The 26,020-nt window shown below is 36.7% G+C and overlaps 1 protein-coding gene across 1 annotated transcript in view; it reads right to left on the bottom strand.

Moving 5' to 3' along the window:
* Positions 1 to 26,020, bottom strand: part of USF3 (upstream transcription factor family member 3) — a 56,599-nt gene that overhangs the window by 17,042 nt on the left and 13,537 nt on the right. Inside the window, exons 2-5 of the mRNA XM_030329870.1 lie at positions 8,181 to 8,305; positions 5,219 to 5,283; positions 4,062 to 4,090; positions 2,101 to 2,183 (exon numbers count right to left, since the gene is read on the bottom strand). Coding sequence (XP_030185730.1) covers positions 2,101 to 2,183; positions 4,062 to 4,090; positions 5,219 to 5,265 — 159 coding nt within the window. The 5' untranslated portion in view covers positions 5,266 to 5,283; positions 8,181 to 8,305. The remainder of the gene's footprint in view (positions 1 to 2,100; positions 2,184 to 4,061; positions 4,091 to 5,218; positions 5,284 to 8,180; positions 8,306 to 26,020) is intronic.

Here is a 26,020-nt window from a genome sequence, read left to right as displayed (position 1 = left end):
AACAACAACACTAGCTTACCACCTAATCACTCAATAGTTAGGGCACCAAAAATCAACCTATTCAATCAGCTTTTAAATGTTAATGCCTCATTCTCAAATATGAGAACAGTTAAGTATCACCAAGCATTTAAGGAAAGTCTCCAAAATGAAAAACAAAACCTCAAAACAAAGGGGAAAAAAAGAAAATCAGAAGAAAGACAATATGGAAAACAGAAGAAAAATTATTTTAAAAAACCTACATAACATTCTCAGAGATACGATGGTATTGTATTCATGAAACAAAACATGTGACATGTAAAAGGACAAAGAGAATAAGAAAAAGACTCTTGGAAATTAAAGTCATGAGACCTGAAATTAAAAACAGAAGAGTTAGAGGGGTGCCTGGGTGGCTCAATTGGTTAAGCGTCCAACTCTTGATCTCAGCTCAGGTCTTGATCTCAGGGTCATGAGGTAGAGCCCTGCACTGGGCATGAAGCCTACTTAAAACAAACAAACAAACAAACAAACAAACAAGAAAAGAAAGAAAGAAAGAAAGAAAGAAAGAAAGAAAGAAAGAAAGAAAAACAGAAGAGTTGCAAAAGACCAACCAGTTGAGATTGAAGAAGGGCAGAGGGTTCCAGAAGGAAAGTTTCAAAGGAAAAAGGAGAAAATAGAAATTATGTGGTACACTTGACTATGTAGAAACTCTACTAAGGGACTGTTGAAAGTGTGGAAAGAAATAAAGATAGGTATATAGAGGGGCACATGGCTGGTTCGGTTAGTAGAGCATGCGACTCGATCTCGGGGTCATGACTTCCTACACTGGGTGTACAGCTTACATAAAAAGAAAAAAATAAATTTAAAAAATCTAAAGTAAATAAATAAATAAATAAAAGATAGGTATATATAAACTGATAACAATGAGGCAATTACCAACCCTCCCCCAAAAAAGTTTCATATGAAACAAAACATAATAATACTAATCTTTGGCTCACCATAAACAATATTTACAGTCTTAATAACATAAGAACTGATTATTGATTTAATCAAAAGTTGTGGTGGAATTATACTGGGAGGATTTAACAAGGGAAAGTCAATAGATAAAATCTAAAATAGAAAAAGTATGATACAATAATATACGCATATTATTTCAAAATATAAAGGTGAATGCCAAAAGAAACAGTAGAGAATGGATGCCTTTAAGTTGCTGTATTGGATGTGGGAGGCAGGCAAGCCAGAGACTAATGTTGTTTTAAGCTTTTTAGTACTATTTGTTATGTTTATATATTAACTTAACTAACAATTAACCAAAAAAGGCTAACACGAATTATGATATCTCACTATCATGAAACACTATATAATCATTAAAAAGAAAGGAGATCATATGAAAAAAAGTCTACTATGTACGACTGAGTGAAAATGACAAGGCAGGTTATGAAACATTTTATGAATATATATATGAAACATATTTTACAAATATATATATACATATATATTCATAAAGCAATGTCCAAAGAGATGTGTAACAACATTTGTAATAGTAGTTACAACCTAGGAGTAGGATGTCAACTTATTTTTCAAACTTTTTATGACTTCCATATTGTTTCCATTTTGTTTTGTTTTCAGGAAGCATACTTTATCCTCATTATCAGAAGAAACAAAAAGCTATCTTCATGAGAGAAAACTTTAATAAGCTGAGATTTAAGTGCCAGTGGAGGCTGACAGGGCACGGAGAATAAAATAGAGATCCTTGGAAGATTCTAGGTAAGAATTTAAAGGTAATTAAAAAATATCATTGGCAGAAAATAAAAGAAATGCCTGGTAAGTACTGTAGCACAGAAATTAATGTAATCGTGGGACTGAATAATTCAAGATCTTAAAGATCTAGAAATTATATGGTCCACTTGATCATGTAGAATACTCTACTAGAAGACTGTTATCAGTATGGGAAAAATTAAAGGTAGGTATATAGAAAATTAAGCAAATGAAAAACAATGAGGCGATGATTATCTCCAAAAACCAAAAGTGACAGGAAACAAAAATAAGCACTCTGAGCAATGAAACAACTTAGGGAATTATCTGTTCACAAGTAATGAATGAAAATAGGAGTAGACTTCTTACCTGCTTCAGGGCAGGGGAACATGGGATCAGCTCTCCTATCCTGTTTATTCCAGCATTGATTTTCTTCTTTCTATGCCTCTCCACTAGATAGGGGGAAAAATCCATTTATCAGACCTTATGGTACACTGCTATAGTTCACTATTCTCCCTGGGTAAAGAAATTTTAGGTAAAGAAATCTCTAACAAAATTTTATCAAACAGTATCTACTGAAGACAAATAACTACAAGACAATTTCTAAGAATGCTGCATTATAAGTCTAGCATTATGGGCACTGATATAAGCAATACTTTTATTAGCATTTTAAAAATGTGATCTATAATAATTAAACTCAAATTAAAAACAGAAAATGCTAATATTACTTTACTGTTAGGCCATTATTATGTTTCAAGTAATTACTGGACATTTTAGTGATAACTAAATTTTAAGAACCCCTGCTAACAAGCTAAGTTAGTAGAAAGCTGCCTTTTTATAGCAAATAGGCAAATGAGACCTATTTAGACAGATTACAGAACCTTCAAACACCTTTTAGGATGTCTAGAAGGCATTTTTGAAATAGAACAGCTATCAGTTATGACTTAAAATTTCTAGGAGTCTGGTTTATTCACTCTGGGCACATAGGATTTTTCCCATAAGAAACTGGGCAACTGACAACATCTCAACCAAATTAACTGAGAAATCTTCCAGGCTTACATGCCACAACTTTAAAGATTGTATGGGAAGGGCAAGAGGGAATGAGATGATCTAAATAATTTCAACAAGACACTGTAAGTAGAAATATTATTAGTCTTGGCTTTTGCTGTCAGAAGGGTTTCTAAAACCTCCCTTCCTAACAAAAGATTCCAGTGATCTTTCAGATTAACCATAAGCAGCTCTTGTTTTGCAAAATCATACTTTTTGCTTCACAGTCTAGCAGTAAAGACATATTTTCAATGACATCTAATTACTCTCTCATAATAAATTACTATCAGGACATATTTATGACACCATGGGAGTTGGTTCCAATAAAAATACTTAGCTCCTATGGCTAAAAAGATTAGATTTAATTCATTTGGCCAAAGAAAGGAAAACAATAAAGTATGATATCACCTTTTTTCTAAATTCTCTAATAACAGTATTTGTTATCACCCAGGAGTGGATTTTTTCATGTATGGAGGTAGAAAAAAACCAACATTGAGACCCATAGTGATAAAGGGGAATTCAAAGGCAGGAAATTCTTATTCTGGAAAACAGCAATATTCCATCAGTGTTCACCCCATCTTCCCATAGACAAAAATTCCCCCAGGGTCCTTTCCTTAGGGAAAGGAAGAATATCAGTTATAGAGTAATAGACATTAACTTCTAAAATATTTTGTTTTCAATCTGACTGTAACCCCTGGAAAAGAAAGTGTTCTAAAATGTACCAAAATATAAATGTAGGCACAATCACTTCTAAAAATGTTTATCTGGCTTTGGCCTATAATCTGGACGTTTGAAATAAAATCAAACGTTTATTTTCTACATTTCTTCCTGTGACTGAGGACTCCACAACTTCATTTAAGACTGTTCACATTTCAGGGACTTTTAAGCTCCACAGCCTGCTGTTCATCTCTTCCCTGCTCCTCTGGGCAGCCAGCTCCCTCTGGAACTTCTGCAGACACATTCTCTTTATCCCATTTGGGAGAAGTAGAGCTCAATTTCCTCAGTGGGTGAAATCACTTAAAACACTAGTTCCAAAGGCGTATTAGTCCTCGAGTTATCTAAATAGACAATGAATCAGAAGATGATAAACTAGCCATCTTCATGAGACTCGAGGGGTGTTTTGCCAATTAAACCATAAAGGAACAAACAAAGTAAAGGAACGTTTTCCTAAAACATAAGGAATAATGATTCTATGCTTGTAACATAAAAACTTACAATCGACTACAGTATAATTTCCTTGTGAATGCAAAAATGCTAACAAATACAATTGAAATTGTTTCTACCTGCATTGTGTGTCTCCCGGTTTTTCTTTCTGAAACAAAAAGTGCAGATAAAAGGAACATGAAAACAACAGGAAAACATTTTCTCCACTTTACATGTTGAGAACCACAGAAATTTTATGAATTTGTATTTGTTGCATCAGTAAGAAACCATCTTATTATGGTATGAAAACCTAACTGCAGATACATCAGTATAAATTTAGAATCTACAATTTCCAAATTCTACAATTCTCTATTCATCTATACCCAAAAGTCAATGGTTGGGAAGTAAATCAATCATTGAAAACGTTAACTATTTGAAAAATGTAATTAAAGAGCTAGTCAACTCTCAAAGTCATGTACCAAGTAGGTGACTTCTGATGTTTGCCCTGGCACCTGGCAAGGGGTGCGGTGAGTGCATCAGGGGTACAAGCAACACTAGAAAGGAACTTTTTAATCCCCGGGGGTGGGGAACCAAGGCAGCCACCAGCACCAACGCACAGACAATTGGCATTTGAGCCATCTTTTGCATCTGTGTGCCTTAGCTTATCCAAACTCTTAGTTTTTCTTAAAAGCTAATCTACTCAAACCATTGATTTCCCTTTTATGTACAATTACTCAATACATTAGCAATCCCTAACAGTTACTTGATAAGGAAAGAGAATGGGGATTTTAATATTAATGAAAGCACTGACCATGCAATTTTAAGCAGAAACACTGCCTAAAATGCTAGAAATTCAGAAGGGGGCTTATACAAAGAACCAGAAGTAATGTTGTACTGACGTGCATATTGTAATGTCACAAAATTGTAATGTCACAAAATGTCTATTCAAATTGACTTCGGTCTAAATGAACTTAACAATCTACAAAGACTGTGATACTGTGAGCAAGTAAAAGTTTCAGGAGAAACTAAACACTTAGGATAGATTTGGTATTATACAATTTTAATTGTTCATTGTCATTCCCGTTACACTGTCCATAAAATAAGGAGGACAGGTAAATTTTAACTATGTACTCCTTTCTGTAAACCTGTATTTATTTATTCACACATATTGCTGAAGAATAATGGTCTTCCAGGCATTTAATGAAAGTTCCCTGAGGACTGCCTATTTAACAAAGTGGGGACTAATTCTGCTGTTCATCTCCCCAAACTATATTATTTCTGGACCAGGACTACATACCTGTGCTGCTTTTTTGTAGGAGTCTCATTCTCTGTCATTTCTGGCATGGTTACAGTGATAGGAACCTACACAGCATGGAAGAACACGCCAGAAAGTTCAAGTTATTCTAGTATGTTAGAGAAATTAATAGCACTTTGGTTTGAATACCAAAATGCTAAAAAAACAAAAGTGACACCACGAAAAAGCACTGGATTAGCTGCTGTGGATAGAAAAAGGTATAAGAAAACAGGACAAAAAATATTATAACTAGCAGGTGGAGAGCATGGTGAATGCCAAATGTGAGGTATCGCCAGAAAGCTCTTGAGAAGACTGGAGTAGAGAAAGATCATTATCAGGTTAGAAATCTAGAAAGGCTTAAAAAGAGGGTGTGGATTTGAGCAAGACCTGGAAAAACAGGTAAAACATACTTGAGTTGGGAGAGTATGTTCTTTGTTCATAATATTTGAAGTGTTCTACAAAATTTAAATGAGAACACTGGTTCTCCTCTCTGAATGCAGAAAAAACAAGTGACAAGCACACAAACATGTACACACAAACAGCCATACAAGGAATATTCCTTGTATGGAAGCAAGCTCATTCATTCATTCACTCACTTGCTATCCTTCTCTCAAACTGCTAGAAATCTTACATCATCACTTGACACTCATTAATATCTGGGTAGGAGTAGGAAAATTCTACTTATATTTAAAATATCAGGAGGGGCGCCTGGGTGGCTCTGTCGGTTAAGCGTCCGACTTTGTCTCAGGTCATGATCTCACGGTCCGTGAGTTCAAGCCCCGCATCGGGCTCTGTGCTGACAGCTCAGAGCCTGGAGCCTGCTTCAGATTCTGTGTCTCCCTCTCTCTCTGCCCCTCCCCTGCTCTTGCTCTGTCTCTGTCTCTCTCAAAAATAAATAAAGATTTAAAAAAATAAAATAAAATAAAATAAAATAAAATAAAATAAAATAAAATATCAGGATACTGGGGCACCTGGGTGGCTCAGTTGCTTGGGCATCTGACTTCAGCTCAACTCATGATCTCATGATCTCATGATCTCATGATTCATGAGTTTGAGCCTCGCATCAGGATCTGCACTGACAGTGCGGAGCCTACATGTGGTTCTCTCTCTCTCCCTCTCTCTCTGCTCCTCCCCAGTTTATATGCACACACTGTCTCTCTCAAAATAAATAAACTTAAAAAAAATTAGGGCACTAAAGAATATATACATACATATATATATATATATATATATATATATATATATATATATACACTATAGGGAAATATATGCATATGCCAAAAAAGCCTGAAAGCAAATACATGAAGATAATAGTCATAGTTATGTAAGGCCAGCAACATTATAGGGGGTTTCTTTCTCTTCTCTGATCTTTAAAAATTTCATAATGAAAACTTTAATGCTTTTAAATCTCAGGGACTGACGGCCTGGCCTTTCAAAAGTGGTCTGTCCAACTGGGATAGCTATTGTGGTACACTGGAGTAGGTGCAAGTGCAGTTACCATTTTCTGTGTATGGAATCGGAAATCAGAAAGCGTGAGTTTAGGGGTGCCTGGGTGGCTCAGTAGGTTAAGCGTCCGACTTCAGCTCAGGTCATGATCTCATGGTTAGTGAGTTCAAGCCCCACGTCAGGGTCTGTGCTGATGGCTCAGAGCCTGTAATCTGCTTCAGATTCTGTGTCTCCATCTCTCTCTGACCCTTCCCTACTCACACATGCTCTCTCTCAAAAATAAATAAACATTAAAAAAAAAGAAAGAAAGCATGAGTTTAAAATCTGGTTCTGCCAAACTGGTACAGCCACTCTGGAAAACAGTATGGAGGTTCCTCAAAAAATTAAAAGTAGAGCTACCCTACCACCCAGCAATGGCACTACTAGGTATTTATCCAAGGGATACAGGTATGCTGTTCTGAAGGGATACATGCACCCCAATGTTTATAGCAGTATTATCAACAATAGCCAAAGTATGGAAAGAGCCCAAATGTCCATCGATGGATGAATGGGTAAAGAAGATGTGGTATATGTATACAATGGAGTATTACTCGGCAATCAAAAAGAAGGAAATCTTGCCATTTGCAACTATGTAGATGGAACTAGAAGGTATTTGGCTAAGTGAAATTAGTCAGTCAGAGAAAGACAAATGTCATATGACTTCACTCATATGAGGACTTTAAGATACAAAACAGATGAACATAAGGGAAGGGAAATAAAAATACTATAAAAACAGGGAGGGGGACAAAATATAAGAGACTCTTAAATATGGAGAACAAACAGAGGGTTACTGGAGGGGTTGTGGGAGGGGGGATGGGCTAAATGGGTAAGGGGCATTAAGGAATCTACTCCTGAAATCATTGTTGCACTATATGCTAACTTGGATGTAAATTTAAAAAAATAAATTTTAAAAAACAAATAAACATTTAAAAATTAAAAAAAAAACAGATACAGAAATAAATAAAATAAAATAAAATAAAATAAAATAAAATAAAATAAAATAAAATAAAATCTGGTTCTGCCATTTCCTAGCTGTGAGGTCCTGGGCAAGACATATAACCTCTTGGAACCTCAGATGTTTCATCTACAAAATGGATCAAAATCATAGCATCTGGACCATTGGGTTGTTTTGAGAAGGGAATGACAAATGCAGGGGAGCAGAGCAGCAAGGTGCCTAGCAGCAAAAAGAATTCAACAAATGTTAGCTATGAATAATAATGAAGGCATTTCAGACTGGGCTCTAGCCCTGTAAAGGTGGAGGAAGGGTCCTGGGGAATGAGTAGAAGTGAATGCAGACAAGGTAATGACAGGAAGTACTGACTGAAGCAGCCTGAGGAGAAATGTGCACTCAAGTCCCACTTCCAGCAGCTTACTCTCCCTTACATGTGTGATGGTATACATCAGCCTAAAAGCAACAAACTCACATCAGGTTACTACATAATGACAATGCGGGACATGTGAGTAAATAAGTCCTTGTCACCTTTATCACCCAAGGGCTTGCAGAAGTTCTTCACTTTTGATTCCTGGCTTCCAGCGCCTCCCGTTTCTGATCCAAATCTATCATCTTCTGCCAGAAGATGGTCTATAAGTTATGTTTTCTTCTTACTACACAAGAGAAAAATCAATGAATGTTTACAGTGGCTAGGTTTCCATTAGCATGTAAAACAACTGGCAACTTAGGGCATGCAGGCAGATTTTTGGTGGCAAACAGAATGATCCGAAAGCTAATGAATGTAGTTGCTTTAAAAAGTCACTCTCCAATAGGCGGCTCATGCTCCACTCCCACAAAAATGGTAGCAAGTACTGTAGTCATTGGACAGATCCCAGGAGATTCTCTCCTCTCTCTTAGGCATGCTCACTGTCCCTCAAGTTCTTATTGTCCTCCACCTATGTCTTACACTAAGGTCTGTCCTCAATTCTAAAATTATCTTCCTTCAATCTCCCACTTCCCTCTTCTCACTTGTGAGAGTGACAAAACTTAGGATCTTCCACGAAGGCAGCAACACTAGGATGACAGCCTTCAGAACTGTGCATTGTATATACTCCAGAAAATGCAGATTTGGGGGCACCTGGCTCAGTTGGTTAAGTGTCTGATTTTGGCTCAGGTCATGATCTTGCGGTTTATGAATTTGAGACCCGTATCGGGATTGCTGCTGTCAGCAAAGGGCCTGCTTCAGATCCTCTGTCCCCTCTCCCTGCCCCTCCCTGGCTTACGCTCTCTCAAAAAAAATAAATACAAACATTACAAAAAATGTAAATTTGGGGGCTTCATCCCAGACAAATGAGAAGTACTGGGTAGGGCCCAGGAATCTGTATTTTCAACAAGATAATAGTTAAAAAACAGGAATTGTCAACCCACTGTCAGCCTGACCCTGAATCAGTCTCTCAGGGAGGAATCCCAATCTTTAAGGGAGGAGTCTGAAATTTAGAATGCCCCCAGGGGATTGTTATCTGGAAAATTTAGAAACACAGGCAGGTATCTTTAGTTGGTGGAATTTCAGGCATCTGACCAACACCCTACTGGAGGAGAGATTATTTGGGATAGGGCATGACAGGTGAACACATAATTTCACCTATAAACCCGTAAGGTCAGATTTCCCTTGTGCCCGTGAGTCAGCATTTGGTCATTAACATTACAGTTTCAGTTTTGAAACTGTAAAACTTGTAAGCACTTTTGAAAGTTTGCAGATTCATGTTACAAGTAAGATACATGACGTTAAAGTTCTAAACGTCTGAACATCTAGAATCTTAAAGTAAATGATACTAGAGGTCTATCACATAAGTAAACATACTCATCGCATGGGGGTGAGACACAAGAGTTTAACTGAAAGAGGTACATCACCCAGTTTACCAAACATCACTGTAAATATCCATCTCAAACCACATTTTAACAAATTCAATTACATCTATCAGTGTATAATTGTTTCCATATGCTATTCCTCCTGATTTTAAGCTTGCATTCCTCACGTTAAAAAAGGACACTTATTAAAACAAAGAATACTTATTGAAATAATGAACTATATAATGTCATAAACGCTTGTCCACTGACTCATTAACCTACTAATAAGGAAATGTTACTTTTAATACAATATTTAATTTTTAAAGAAAAAATTCAAAATGTTACATTAATAATCTATGAATCACTATATTTTACGGTAAGAAAGAATTATTTCTGAAATTAGTCAAATCCAATGGTTCTCAAAGTGTACTTTTGAGATCACTTGTATCAAAATCACAACTTTTAAAACTGCTTTTTCCTCTTGCAGTAAAGCTTATGTATAGTAAAATGCACAAATCTTAAGTGTAAAATTCAGTGAGTTCTGACTAATGCACATACCTGTGTGACCCAATCCCTATCAAGGTACAGAACATTATTATTACCAGAGAAAGTTCTCTCACGACCCTTCCTAGTCAATACCTTCCCCTTCTCCCACAGAGGCAACCAGTGTTCTCATTTTTTTCTCTACTGAACTTTACAATGCATTAACTGAGAATTCTGTTTTGTCAACCTTTCACTCAGCATATTTCTGAAATTCATCCAGTAGTTTGTTCCTTTTTATTGCTGAGTATGAATGTATAACTGTGTGTCAGTTTATAACATAGCTTGTTTATTTTCCGTTGATGAACACCTGTTCCTGTGTTTTGGTGACCAGGAAGAAAAGCTGCTCTCCATGAATATTCTTGTGCAACATTTTTCATGGGTATAGTCTTTCTTTCTGTTGAGTAAATACCCAGGAGTAGAAATGCTTATTATATTCCCTGCAGTTCCACTCCCAAGTATCTACCCAAGAGAAATAAAAAAAAAGTATATCCACAAAAAGACTTATGTAAGAACATTTGTCACACTTTCCCCAGAGTGACAGTACCATTTTGCATTCCCATCCAAAATGTAAGAGTTCTGGTTGTTCAATATCCTACTAACACTGGGCTTTGTCTGCTTATCAATTTCAACTATTCTGGTGGTTAAATAGTGGAATCTCATTATAGTTTAATTTTCATTTCCTAGATGATTGATAACATTGAATAAATTTTTATGTGCATATGAAGACCATCTGTAGGGGGCTCCTAGGTGGCTCAGTCAGTTAAGCATCTGACTTTGGCTCAGGGCATGATCTCACAGTTCGTGAGTTCCAGCTCTGCATCTGGCTCTGTGCTGACAGCTAAGAGCCTGGAGCCTGCTTGAGTTCTGCATTTCCCTCTCTTTGTGCCCCTCCCCCACCTCTGCTCACTCACTCTCTCTCTCTCTCAAAAATAAATAAACATTGAAGAAAATTTAAGACCATTTGTAGATCTTGTTTTGTCTGCTCATATCTTTTTGCCAGTTTTTTTTTTTTATGTTTATTTATTTTTGAGAGAGAGAGAAAGGGAGAGACAGCGTGAGCAGGGGAGGGGCAGAGAGAGAGGGAGACACACAATCAGAAGCAGGCTCCAGGCTCTGAGCTGTCAGCAGAGCCTGATGCAGGGCTTACACCCACAAACTGTGATTTCAGGACCTGTGCTGAAGCCGGACGCTTAACCGACTAAGCTACCCAGGCGCCCTATCTTTTTGCCAGTTTTTTAATTGGATTGTTTATTGTAGGGGACAAGCTTAGGAATCCTCCGGGCTTACACCAAATGGATTAACAAGGCATAAAGAAATACAAAGTCATAAAATGCTTACACCGGAGTTTGGGTAAACCAGATTGGCACTCCAAGAATAGGGGGGTGCAAAGATACCCCGAGAATAGGGAGGCACAAAGGTGCCAGGATTAGGGAGGTGTGAAGGCACCCCAAAATACAGAGGGGGTGCAGAACCTCCCAAAATAGAGAGAGGCAAAGGCCTGAAATAGAAATGGCACAAAGGTGCCCAATACATAGGTATATGAAAATAAACAACATTAGATGTACAAGGTGGAAACACTCCCAATTTAGTACTATAGCAGAAAAGCTGCTTTCACAGGAGAATAGGGCCAGGTTAGGTAAATTGATTGGTGAATTGGACTATGGACCTCTGTGCTGCAGGCAAAGCAGCCCAGATCGGAGATGGTGAACAAAAGAAAAGGTGCCTTATTAGCCCTGTGGTTATTCCCCCTATCTGTCTCATCCCCTAGGCTAGCTAAGATAAATAGGCACGGTGCCTCCGGTCTGCTGTTAACAACCATCTATCCATCTGCCCGGCGCCGGGAGTTTTATATTGACCCAAACCCCAAACACTGTATATCTTCAAAACCCCCCTTTTCCTTCACGTCCCCAAGTTAATGTTCCTAGTTTGTCTCTTTGTACATGCCCATCACGTTTGCAAGCCTTCTGACCTGAATAAATACGAGGCAAGGACCCTTATTCGGGGCTCTTGTCTTTTCCCGGACATTAGCCGTCTCTCGCTTTAATCCTGTGTCCCCTCTTTTGCTGGCCAAAAGAGAACTTTAGACTTAAGAGTTTACAACAGTTTGTCCTTTTATGATTAACTTACAGAAAATCTTCATATATCCTGAGTTACTTATATCTTCTGCATACTTGTCATTTGTCTGAAACATATTTTGCAAATATTGTCTCCCACTATGTGGCCTACCTATGCCTTTTCTTAACTGTGCCTTTTGGTAAGCAATAGTTCTTGATGAAGTATAACTTAGCAATTTTTAATTTATGATTATTTCTTTTTGTGGCCTGTCCAAGAAACCTTTACTCATTCCCAAGATATTCTACTATGATTGTTTCTACAAAGTTTATGATATTGGCATATTTAGATCAATGATCTGTATGGCAGGAGGTAGGGGTTAAAGTTCATTTTTTTCCCATATGGATATTTAGTTGTTCCAACATCATTTGTTGAAAACATTTCCTTTCTTCAGTGGTACCTTTGTTAAAAATCAAATGTCCATATTAGTGCAGTTCCATTTCCAGGCTCTCTGTTCTGTTGCTCTCTCTTCTGAGCTATCCTTATGTTATGACCACATATACTGACTAAGCATACGTTTAAAATATTGATTCCTACGCCCTACACCAGACCTACTGAATCATAATCTTAGGAAAGACAAGTCCAGAAATACAAGCTTCCTAGTTGATTTTTCTGTAGCCTAAAGTCTGAGAAGTGCATTATTTTAACACTGTTCTCCCTCTAAAACTAATAAAAATCAGTGAGCTCACAACCAATGAGGCCACCTGGAAAGAACAGTGAACTTGGAATTGGGAAAATGAGCTCTAATTCTAGATTTGCTACTGAAAAGCTAGGCATCATTTTACTTATCACAGCTTAGGGCCCAAGTTTCTTCACATGTAAAACAAGAGGATAGGACTAGACTCAATCATTCAGGTATAGACCAAGTGCCCCCACTGCCTAGGAATTACAAAGATGGAAAAGGCAAGTCTTCTCTCAAGAAGAACACAGTCTAGGTCAGGGCTATCCAAAAGAATTTTGTGCAATGCAGATATTCTATACCTGCATTGTCCATATGGTCGCCATTAGTCACATGTGTATATTAAATGCTTGAAATGCGGCTAGTGAGACCACCAAACTTTTAATTTTATGTAATTTTAAGTAATTTAAATAGTTATATGAGGCTAGTGATTACCATATTGGGCAGCACAGATAATTTAAAAAATCGAAAAGAAGATGAATTTAAAAAAATTGGTTAATGAATGTCAACTTCCTACTTGTGTTATTGTCCTACAGCTACATATCTCTACTCTGGGAAACTGGGTCAGCAGTACATGGATTTATTGTAGTATTTTCGTAACTTCTTTTGAGTCTATGATTCTTTTAAAATAGAAAGGTTTTAAAAGTGAATTTAAAAACTGGTAAATGCTACCTCAAAGATTTGTTAATAAAATGCTATGAAAGAACACAGAATCAGGCATGTTTCTTGTGGGACTCAAAGAAAGCTAGGTTTTAAAGAATACATAGTATTTTTGTCAGTCAAGATGGAGAGAAGAAAGGATATGAGTTAGCAGAAGAGAAGTGCAAAGGCAGTGAAACATTAAAAATGTCTTGTGAGTCTGAGGATTGCAGCAGGAATATAAAAATTATGGGAGAGAGGGAAGGAAACAGGAGGTGTGGACAGCAAGAGAACTTGGACTAGACTGTGAACGAATTTTCTGTGCCTAGTAAGGGTGCTCAGATTTCACTTCTGAAACAAAGTTCCCCTGGTCTACTTTAAACAATAAAAAGTACAATGAAGTACGGATTTTTTTTCTTTTTTATTGACATATTACATATACAATAAGCCACTAATTTAAGTTCACTGCTCAATAAATTTATATATGTGAATACACTCACGTAACCACCACTAAGATCAAGATACAGAACACTACCTCAAAAGGCTCTCTCAAGGTCCCTGCCACTTAATCAATCCCTTGAAATTTCTTCCAAAAATATTCATTCAAAGAATATGTATTTCCAAAGAAGACATAAAAATGACCAACAAGTACATAAAAAGATGTTCATCATCATTAATCATCAGGGGAATGCAAATCAAAACCATAATGAGATCTCACCTCACACCTATTAGAAGAGTTATTATCAAAAAACGGGGGCCCTCTATGGCTCAGTTGGTTAAGTGTCCAACTCTTGGTTTCGGGTAGGTCATGATCTCATGGTTCATGGATTCAAGCCCCACATTGGGCTCTGTACTGACAGCATGGAGCCTACTTGGGATACTCTCTCCTCCCTCTCTCTCTCAAAATAAATAAACTTTTTTTTTTAAGTCAAAAGACTATCAACAATAGCGAAAGTATGGAAAGAGCCCAAATGTCCATTGATGGATGAATGGATAAAGAAGATGTGGTATATATATACAATGGAGTATTACTCAGCAGTCAAAAAGAATGAAATCTTGCCATTTGCAACTACGTGGATGGAACTGGAGGGTATTATGCTAAGCAAAATTAGTCAAAGACAAAACTCATATGACTTCACTCATATGAGGACTTTAAGAGACAAAACAAATCAACATAAGGGAAGAGAAACAAAAATACTATAAAAACAGGGAGGGGGGAAAAAACATAAGAGACTCTTAAATATGGAGAACAAACAGAGGGTTACTGGAGGGGTTGTGGGAGGGGGGACGGGCTAAATGGGTAAGGGGCATTAAGGAATCTACTCCTGAAATCATTGTTGCACTATATGCTAACTAATTTGGATGTAAATTTATTTTTTTATTTTATTTTTTTATTTAAAAAATTTTTTTAATGTTTATTTATTCTTGAGAGAGAGAGAGAGAGAGAGAGTATGAGCAGGGGAGAGGCAGAGTGAGAGAGGGACACAGAATGTGAAGCAGGCTCCAGGCTCTGAGCTGTCAGCACAGAGCTCAATGCGGGGCTTGAACTCACGAGCCATGAGGTCATGACCCGAGCCAAAGTCAGAAGCTTAACCAACTGAGCCACCCAGGAGCCCCTGGATGTAAATTTAAAAAAAAAAAGTCAAAAGATAACAAGTGTTGGTGAAGATATGGAGAAAAGGAAACCCTCATACACAACAGATGGGAATGTAAATTGGTGCAGCCATTATGGAAAACAGTATGGAGGTTTCTCAAAATTAAAAACAGAAATACCATATGATCCAAGAACCCCACTTCTAGCTATGTATCCAAAAGAAATGGAAACACTATCTATAATCCCATGTTCATTACTGCATTATTCACAACAGCCAAGACATGGAAACAACCTAAGTGTCCACTGCTGGGTGAATGGGTAAAGAAAATGTCACACACACACACACACACACACACACACACACACACACACATATAATGAAATATATAAATATATATTTACATATATACACATGTATATATTTTATAGACAAATATGTGTACATAATGGAATATTCACCTCTAAAAAGAAGGAAATCCTGATATCTGTGACAACATGAATCAACCTGGAGGACATAATATTAAGTGAAACAAGCCAGATGCAGAAAGACAAATATTGCATAATCACACTAATATGTGGAAATTAAAAAAGTTGGACTCATGGTAATAGTGGGCATAATGGTAGTTACCAGTGGCTAGGAGATAGGGGAAATGGAAGAGGTTGATCAAAGGGTACAGACATTCAGTTATAAGATGAATAGGTTCTGGAGACCTAATGTACAGTATGATGACTACAGTTAATAATAATTTATTGTATATTTGCAATTTGCTAAGAGAGAATATCTTAAAATCTTTTGTTCTTACCACAAAAAGTATGTGAGTGGATCGATATGTTAATTAGGTCAGCTGTGGTAATCATTTCACAATGCATACACATACCAAAATATCGTGTTGTATACCTTAAGTACATACAGTATCTATTTGTCAATCAAACCTCAATAAAGCTGGAAAAAATATGTTTATCAAAAGTGTGCTATTTCCTCATACATTGCTGGTGGGAATGTATAATGTATAATGGTATAGTCACTTGGGAAAACAGGTTGGCAATTCCTCAAATAGTTACAACACAGAGTCACTCTATGATCCAGCAACGCCACCTAGGTATACACCCCAAAAAACTGAAAACACATGTTCACACAAAAACCTGTGCACGTATGTCTGTTGCAGAAATATTCGTAACAGCCAGTGAGTTGAAACAAGCCAAAAGTCCATGTGAATGATGAATGGATAAGTAAAATGTGCTATGTCCACACAAGGCAATGTTATTCAGCAATAAAAAGATATGGAGTAATGATACATGCTACAGCATGGTAATCCTTGAAAACATGGAAATGAAAGAAGCCTGACACAAAAGGTCACATATTCCATTTATACAAAATGTCCAGAACAGGCAAATCCACAGAGACAGAAAGCAATTTAGTGATTCCTAGGAGTGGAGAGAGGGAGTCAAGAGTGACAGCTAATGGGTATGGGTTTCTTTGGGGGATGATGTTCTTGTATGGAGATGACTATGCAACTTTGTAAATATGCTAAAAATCACTGAATTCTAAACTTTAAAAGGGTGAGTTTTGTGACATGTGAATTATATCTTAATAAATATAAATAAAAAATGAAGACAAAAGCAAAAAATTTTGCTATGATTAGAAAATGTTTGACATCTCCAGATTAATCAATGCTCTGTTGGTAAACACTTAAAAAAAATTGTTTTAATGTTTATTTATTTTGAGAGAGAGAGAGAGAGAGAGATCAAGCAGGGGAGTGGCAGAGAGAGAGAGAGAGAGAGAGAAAGAGAGAGAGAGAGAGAGAGAGAGAATCCCAAGTAGGCTATGTGCTGTCAGCACAGAGCCCAATGTGGGGCTTGAACACACATTAGATCATGATCTGAGCTGAAATCAAGAGTTGGACACTTAACTGACTGAGCCACCCAGGTGCCCCATATTGGTAGACACTTTTTAAAAATCATTTTAAGACACATAACTATATAATTATCTGTACACATTATATAACTATTTTATACACAGAGTCTAATCTGATATTCACTAATTTATAAAGTGGTATTAAAATAATTTAGTAATTTGTCCACAGCCACACAGCTAATAAATAGTGAGGCAGGATTCTAACTTACTACTATCTGACTCCAGATCCCAAGTCCTTAACTATTTTCATAGTGATTCCCCACCTCTGCCACCCCCTGCAAAAAAAAAAAGCAAAGCAAACACACTATCGTACATTTTAGCAAAACCATGTCTTCAACTATTATATTCCTTCCATTTCAATATATATCTTATTGTCCTGGACATACATTAAGTGGTAATATCTAGCCCAGAAAACTTATTTTCTCATATGGCTCCTCCTCACAAGAAAACAAAAACATCAACCAGAAGCCATATGCAAATAAAAAGCAATTGGATTTATAGGTTTGTCATAAAACAAAATATTCAAATAATCTGCTTTAGACAGGTGCTAAATGTTTGAAGTGGAAGCCTACTGTCAGCACTGTGTAAAAAAAAATTTTTTTTACATTGATTTATTTTTGAGAGACAGAGCACAAGTGGGACAAGGGCAGAGAAAGAATGAGACACAGAATCCGAAGCAGGCTCCAGGCTCCGAGCTGTCAGCACAGAGCCCAACGCAGGGCTCAAACCCACAAACCGCGAGATCATGACTTGAGGTGAAGTTGGACGCCTAACCGACTGAGCCATCCAGGTGCCCCGTCAGTACTGTTTAGAAAGACTGAAAAGAATAAAGACAGCTCACAATATTAAAAATTACTATCAAGTTACATTAATCAAGACAGTGTGGTACTCACATAAAGAAAGACACATAGATCAATGGAATTGAATTAAGAGCCAATAAATAAACCCTTAAATTTGTGGCCAACTGGTTTTTGACAAGGATGCCAAAACCACTCAATGGGAGAAAGAATAGTCTTTTCAACAAATGATGCCAGGGTAATGGGCTACTCACATGCAAATGAATGAAGTTAGACCCCTATCTCATAACACATACAAAAATTAACTCAGAAAGAATCATATCACAGTTCAACATTATAGCGAACACTTTAAAACTCTTAGATACAAAATGAAAAGCACCAGCAACAAAAGAAAAATATAGATATATTAGATTTCAAAATTTTAAATGTTTGTGGTCAGAGGACACCATCAAGAAAGTGAAAAGATAACCCACAGAATGAGAGAAAATATTTACAAATATCTAATAAGGGAAATGCATATACAATATGTAAAGAACTCTTACAACTCAATAATTAAAAGACAACCTAATTTAAAAATGGGGGAGGGGTGCCTGTGTGGCTCAGTTGGTTAAGTGTCTGACTCTTGGTTTGGGCTAAGGTCATGATTTCACAATTCTTGAGATGGAGCCCTGCCTTGGGCACCCAGCCGACAGCACAGAGCCTGCTTGGGATTCTCTCACTGCCCCTACCCTGTTTGCGGTTTCTCTCTCTCTCGCTCTCAAAATAAACTTGTTTTAAAAATGGGCAAAGCATCTGAATAAACATTTCTCTAAGGAAGATATAAAATGCCCAATAAACACATGAAAAGATGTTCAACATCATTAGCCATTAGGAAAATATAAATAAAAACCATGTGAGATATGACCTCATACCTGCTAGGAAGGCTAAAATAAAAGAGATAATAACATGTGTCAGTGAGGATGTGGAGAAATTAAAAGCCTCATATATGGCTGGCGGAACTAAAAAAAAAATGGTACAGCCACTTTGGAACAATCTGGCAGTTCCTCAAAATGTTACACATAGAGTTAACATATGACCAAGCATTTCTACTCCTAGAGATATAATCCAGAGAACTCAAAACAAGCGTTCACACACAAAAACTTGCACATGAATGTTCACAGCAGGAGTATTCATAATAGCCAAAAAAGGAAAACAACCCAAATGTATATCAACTAAGAAGGGATAAATTGTGGTATATTCACACAACAGAATGTAATTCAGCAATAAAAAGGAATGAAGTACTGATACATGCTACAGCATGGATGAACTTTGAAAGCATTATGCAATGTGAAAGAAACCAGTCACAGAAGACTGCATATTGTATGATCCCATCTACTTTAAGTTCTGGAACATGAAAATTTATAGAGACTGAAAGTAAACTGGTGGTTGCCAAGCCTGAGGAAAATGAAGGGGGTTAGGTGGGAGGTCTGTGTTCTTTTGGGGATGATGAACGTTCTAAAATTATACTGTGGTGATGGTTGCACAAGTCTACAAATATACCAAAACCCACTAAATTTCACTTTAAATATGTAAACTTTATGGTATGTGAACTGTATCTCAATCATCCTTGAAAAAAAAAAAAGAAATATTTTGATGTCTCTGGGTAATCTGAAATTCTCTACCCATTCATCTTTTTCATCAGTTTATACATCTGTTTTCTTTCAACATAAAATTCTATTTACCTACCAATCATCCCCAATTTTCCTAATACAGAGAAAATGTGAAGCTACCAAAAATAAGTACTAGCACTTATTTTTTTTAAAAAACTAGGTCTAGAGGCGCCTGGGTGGCTCAGTCGGTTAAGCATCCAACTCTTCGTTTCAGCTCAGGTCATGATTTCACGGCTGGTGAGATCAAGCATGGGCTCCATGCTGACACTGGAGAGACTGCTTGGGATTCTCTCTCTCTGTGCCCTTCCCCTCTTTCTTAAAATAAACTTAAATAAACTTAAAATAAAATAAAATAAAATAAAATAAAATAAAATAAAATAAAATAAAATAAAATAAAATAAAATAAAATAAAATAAAACAAAACAAAACTAGGTCTCACTGTTCAGGGGCAAATTGTGTTTTCTTTCCACCAAGAAGCAAATTAATGGTAAAGATTAATTTAAATTGTGTCTTGGGGCACTCGTCAGTTAAGTGCCCAACTCTTGGTTTCAGCTCAGGTCATGCCCTCACAGTTGGTGAGTTTGAGCCACACACTGGACTCTGCACTAACAGTACAAAGCCCGCTTGAGTTTCTTGCTCTCTCCCTCTCTCTCTGCCTCTCCCCTGCTCATGCGTGTTCTCTATCAACATAAATAAACTTAAAAAAATTTTAATAAATATAATAACATAAAATGAATTGTGTCTTTAGATATCATGAAGAGAAAAACCTAATTCTTATCATCAAATTTCGAATTAGAATTAAAATGTCTTAGTTGAAAATATTTTATGGCACATTGTTTAAACATATTTGCCCATGGTTTGAGGAAAATCTTTTCAACCTCTACACTTAATTCTGGTTTTCTGCTGCTTAATGCATTCCTAAGTATTTTACAATGATTCAAAATGTTTATGGAAGATGAACACAGATAGGCAGTTTTGCAAATGTGTTCTATGTCTTTATTTGAGACCTCTAGTAAATCTAATTCTTGCCAATCAAAATGCTTTAACCCACTGAACTAGAGTATGAACCATGAAAATAATGACACAACTAAGCTTATATCCCTGGTCTGGATTGCAGCCATTTATACCATTAGTATAATTAAAATAAATATCATTTTATATGCTTATTTAACACTTTATAACAGGTTTTCCTTATAGTAAAAGTAATACATACCTAGAAAAGCCAAACATAAAGATAAAAATGAAACTACTCTCAATCACATCACCCAACCAGAATACACAAGAATCATCACTGACATTCTTGTGGATTTCGTAATTCTTTTTTGTATGCACTTTACAAATGTTAAACCATAAGTAACTTTGTATTCTGCATTTTACTTAAGGTGAGCATTTCTCTATCATTAAATATACAAAATTGTGATTATAGTTTTATATTTAACATCATGGATGTGTATGTTCTAATTTCTATCTTATTTAATGCTTTAGGCATCTTTGCTCTCTGTATATTGTTATATGAACCATTATGTGCATTTATCATCTTTACTATATTTTAGGTTAATAATCCTCTACCTAGAACACCCTATTACTTGTCTACCTGGTTCAACTCATGAAATCTGGCACATCTGTATTCTAGAGTTCAGGGATAGCACAGGGGTACTCTTCATAGCCCAAAGAATCCTTCCTCATAGTGTTTGGTTTTAGCAGCAGCTTTCCGTCTTGGCAGGCACTTGAAGACATATTTATGAGTGTGCTGTGCTGTCTTCTGCTTTATATAACTGCTATCAGAAGTCTTAATTTCCTTTGCCATTACAGAAATCTTACATCCTTTAACAACATTGCTGGCTCCTTCCTGTGAATCGGATCATCATCCTGCTTGGAGCTATCAGTCAGGGTGGTTCCTAAATGCCAACCTGGAGATACTATGTCATATATACAAAAAGGAAATTAAGGAAGTCCTGCCACTGGAGCTTTCACTGTGAAGTTGGGCCAAACTGTATCTCAAGAAAAAGAAATAAGCCAAAGATTTTAAATTTTTACTTACGAACTACACAAGTAACCAATTTGCATAAAAATTATTTTCAAGGAATACAGAAATATATAAAGTTAAATGGAAAAGTTCCTCAGCTCTACTATCATGCTTTCCAGGAATACCCACTGTGGACAGTTTAGAATTTGTTAGACTCTTACCCTTCCTTTGCTCTTCCCATACAAGCTATAAATACTCCTGGTTAAGAATGTATAACTAAATTCCATTATTAAGTTTTTAAAAATTCAATTGCAAAAATAACTTTTGCAAAAATTTTAAACAGCAGAGATGTGAAGAAGTACCAATGCCCCTCCGCTTTTAACAGTCTGGTGGTATCAATTTCAGACATTTTCTCTACATAAGTCCAAGAAATTACCTATGTACACACTACATACATACTAGTACATACTATTATGCTGAAGGAGTAGGACACATAAAATGTAAATAGTACAAAATACCTTCCACTCTCAGTTCAAACCTCTTCCATGGGTGATCCTGCTCCTTGGATAAATTTAGGGTGGATCCCATGACTCTACTGATCACAACTATATGATACAAATCCTTTAGTCATTTTTAGTCACAAACAATCCATTGAGAATATCTCAGTACAGTTCCTCTGATTCAGGTAATGCCTCTCCCCACACTGTCTCTTACATTCTCTCCCCCACCCCCAACTTCTGCCTCTGTCTTTAGGGCCCCAGTCTCTTTCTGCTGAGGTAGTCCTGCCCGTGATGGAAAGCCTAAGGCAGAGTGCCCAGACCAGCTCCTCCTAACACGCTGTGGACCCACATCTGGTCCACAGAAATATGTACCTCTCTGATGTAATAACTCCTAGAAATTTACTCTACAAGTCATATTCATGTATGTGCAACAGGACATTTATCCAAGGATATTCATTATAAAATTGTTTCAAGTAGCAAAGCACAAGGAAACACCCTAAAGGCTCATCAAAAGAATAATTTAAAAAAAAAAAGAATGATTAAATATGTTACAGTATTATGTTGAATCATCTGAAATTGCCCATATTTGACTTTTTCTGCCTCTAGAAACTACAATTTCAGATGGTTCAATCTAAAGTAGATTGAGGGGCAACCGGGTGGCTCAGTTGGTCAGGTGTCCGACTCTTGGTTTCGGCTCAGGTCATGATCTCACAGCCCGTGGGTTCAAGTCCCACTTTGGGCTCCACGCTCTAACAGCACAGGATTCTCTCTTTCCTTCTCTCTCTGCCCCTCCCCTGCTCATGCTCGCTTGTGCACACGTGCTCTCTCTCAACATAAATAAACTTGAAAAATAAAAGATTGAATCATAATATCTAAAAATCTAAATATATGTATATGTATGTACATATATGTATAATATAAATGTATGTATATATGTGTAATATATATTATATATATAAAATATATAATATATGATTATAAAATGGGCTGTATTGTGTCTCCTCCAAATTCATATGGTGACGTCCTAACCCCAGTACTCTGGAATGTGACTGTATTTAGAGATAAAGCCTTTAAAAAGGTAATTAAGTTAAAATGGGTCATTAGAGGGGTACCCAGGTTCTGAGCTGTCAACACAGAGCCAAACACAGGCCTCGAACTCACAAATCGTGAGATTATGACCTGAGCTGAAGTTGGACACTTAACCTGAGCCACCCAAGTGCCCTAAAATAAAATTTTTTTAAATGGGTCATTAGGGTGGGCCCTAATCTGACTGGTGTCTTTTTTTTTTTTTAACATGTATTTATCACACACACACACACACACACACACACACACACACACAACAGAGTGTAAGTGGGGGAGGGACAGAGAGAGGGAGACACAGAATCCAAAGCAGGCTCAGGCTCTGAGCTGTCAGCACAGAGCCTGACGCAGGGCTTGAGTCCACAAGCCGTGAGATCATGACCTGGGCTGAAATCAGACAGTTAATCTACTGAGCCACCCAGGTGCCCCTGGTATCCTTTTTTTAAAAAATTTATTTATTTATTTTGAGAAAGAAGCATGAGCAGGGGAGGGGCAGAGAGAGAGGGAGAGAGAACCCCAAGCAGGCTCCTCACAGTCAGCATGGAGTCTGATACCGGGCTCGAACTCACGAACTGTGAGATCATGACCTGATCAGAAATCAAGAGTCAGATGCTTAACCGACTGATCCACTCAGGCACCCCTGCCTGGTGTCCTTATAAGAAAATGAGATTAAAACACAGACCACACAGACATGAGAACTACCACATGAGGATACCACAAGAAGGCAACTATCGACAAGCCAAGATGAGAGGCCTCAGAAGAAATCAAACCTGCTGACACCTTGGGCGTTTGGGTGGCTCAGTCGGTTAAGTGTCTGACTTCAGCTCAGGTCATGATCTCATGGTTGGTGAGTCTGAGCCCCGTAGTGGGCTCTGTGCTGACAGCTCAGAGTCTGGAGCCTGCTTCAGATTCTATGTCTCCCTCTCTGCCCCTCCCTGCTCATGCTCTGTCTCTCTCTGTTTCAAAAATAAAATAAAAACATTTTTTAAAAAATGAAAAAAAAAGGGGCGCCTGGGTGGCTCAGTTGGTTGAGCTTCCGACTTCGGCTCAGGTCATGATCTCATGGTCTGTGAATTCGAGCCCCGCGTCAGGCTCTGTGCTGACAGCTCAGAGCCTGGACCCTGCTCTGGATTCTGTGTCTCCCTCTCTCTCTGACCCTCTGCCATTCATGCTCTGTCTCTCTCTGTCTCAAAAATAAATAAACATTAAAACAAAAAATTAAAAAAACCTGCTGACACCTTGATCTTGGACTTCTAGACTCCAGAACTGTAAGAAAATAAACATTTCTTGTTTAAACCACCAAGTCTGTGGTATTTTATGGCAGCACTAGAAAACTATACATATATACACACACATGCGCACATATGTATATATGTACATGTAAATAGCATATGTATAAATGTACATATGTGTATACTTATATAAGTATATTTTTTTTAACTTAAAAAATTACAAACATATATAATACCTATCCTTTGGGATAGGGAGAAGAACATAAATGTGTATGTTGACAAGTGCACAGAATTTCTCTGGAAGGATCGCCTTTGAAGAGGGGAATGGGGAAAAGGGTACAAGAAATACTTACTGTATATCCTCATACAGAATTTTAATCTTTTGCTACCTGAATGCATTTTTTCTTCTACAATATGAATTAGCTTTTCAGTCTTCCTAATAAATGTATTTAAGACTATAATATTTCCTCAAGGACAGTCCATAGATTTTAATATGTGGTATTTTCAATAGTCATTAATTCCTAAATAATATGTAGTTTCAGTTAAATTTTAAATTATTTCTTAAATTACTATGCTGAGGGGTGCCTGGGTGGCTCAGTCAGTTAAGCGTCAGACTCCTGATTTCAGTTCAGGTCATGACCCCAGGGTCGTGGGATCAAAGCCCCACATTGGGTTCGGGGCTGAACATGGAGGCTGCTTAAGATTCTCTTTTTCTCTCTGCCCCTCTCTCCCACTCATGTGCTCTAAAATTAAATTAAAAAAAATAAAAAATAAATACTATACTGAAAACCAAGAAAGTAAATATTATCTATAACTACATCCCTTTTTTGGGGGGAGAAAAATTAGAGTACCCACTATCACCTATTCAGTTTTATTCTCCCCTAGTTGGGAATCAATTTGACACCAATTTTCTTTATCTTTCTACAGAGTTATTATATATACATATATAATATAATATATATAATATATATTATATACATATTATAATATACATACATATATACATATATATGTATACATACATATACATATACATATATACATATAAATATATATAATATACATATAACATAATATGTATATAATATTATATATATTATATATATAATGTATATTTATATTATCATATGCACATAAATTTTTTATAAAAATGAAATCATGCTGTCACTCTGAAACATGCTTTCTTTTTACCTAGAAATTCATTATGAACATCTTTCCAGGTAAGTACATATTAATTTACCTTATTCTTTTAATACCTACATAGTGTTATGCAGCATGGAGCCATAATTTATTTAGCTGTTCCCCATTGATCAATACTCATTTTTTCTTTCTTTCCCTTTTACTATTTTTGCTATTAAAAACAATCCTGAAAAAAAAGGCTGCAATCAACATCTCTTAAGCTTTTCTCAGTCCAAAAGGCAAAAGATATCTTATTGCTTAACTTGCATCTCCTTGATAACTCATGAGGCTGAATACCCTTTCATATGTTATGAATCATTTATATTTCTTTTTCTGTGATTAGCTTTTCATTATCTTGACTTTTTCTTCCTTGTAATTTCAACTTTTATTTCCTCTAACTTGAGTGGAAACAAAAAACTTTCCAAGTATTTATATTTCTTTTTTGGTTCCCATTTTGTTAATTTCTGTGTGTGTGTGTGTGTGTGTGTGTGTGTGTGTGTGTGTGCGCGCGTGCGCGCATGCATGCACACGTGCTGTTTCCCTGCATTATGACTGGCAATAAATAGTATCTGATTTTTAGGAGCCTGGCTGGCTCAGTCGGTGAAGCATGGAACTCTTGATCTTCTTTGGGTTGTGAGTTTGAGCCCCATGTT

The sequence above is a fragment of the Lynx canadensis genome, chromosome C2 (assembly GCF_007474595.2).
Source record: "Lynx canadensis isolate LIC74 chromosome C2, mLynCan4.pri.v2, whole genome shotgun sequence".
In the NCBI taxonomy this organism is placed as follows: domain Eukaryota; kingdom Metazoa; phylum Chordata; class Mammalia; order Carnivora; family Felidae; genus Lynx; species Lynx canadensis.
Note: the sequence above shows the minus strand (reverse complement) of the source record. Positions and strands in the feature narration are given on the sequence as shown.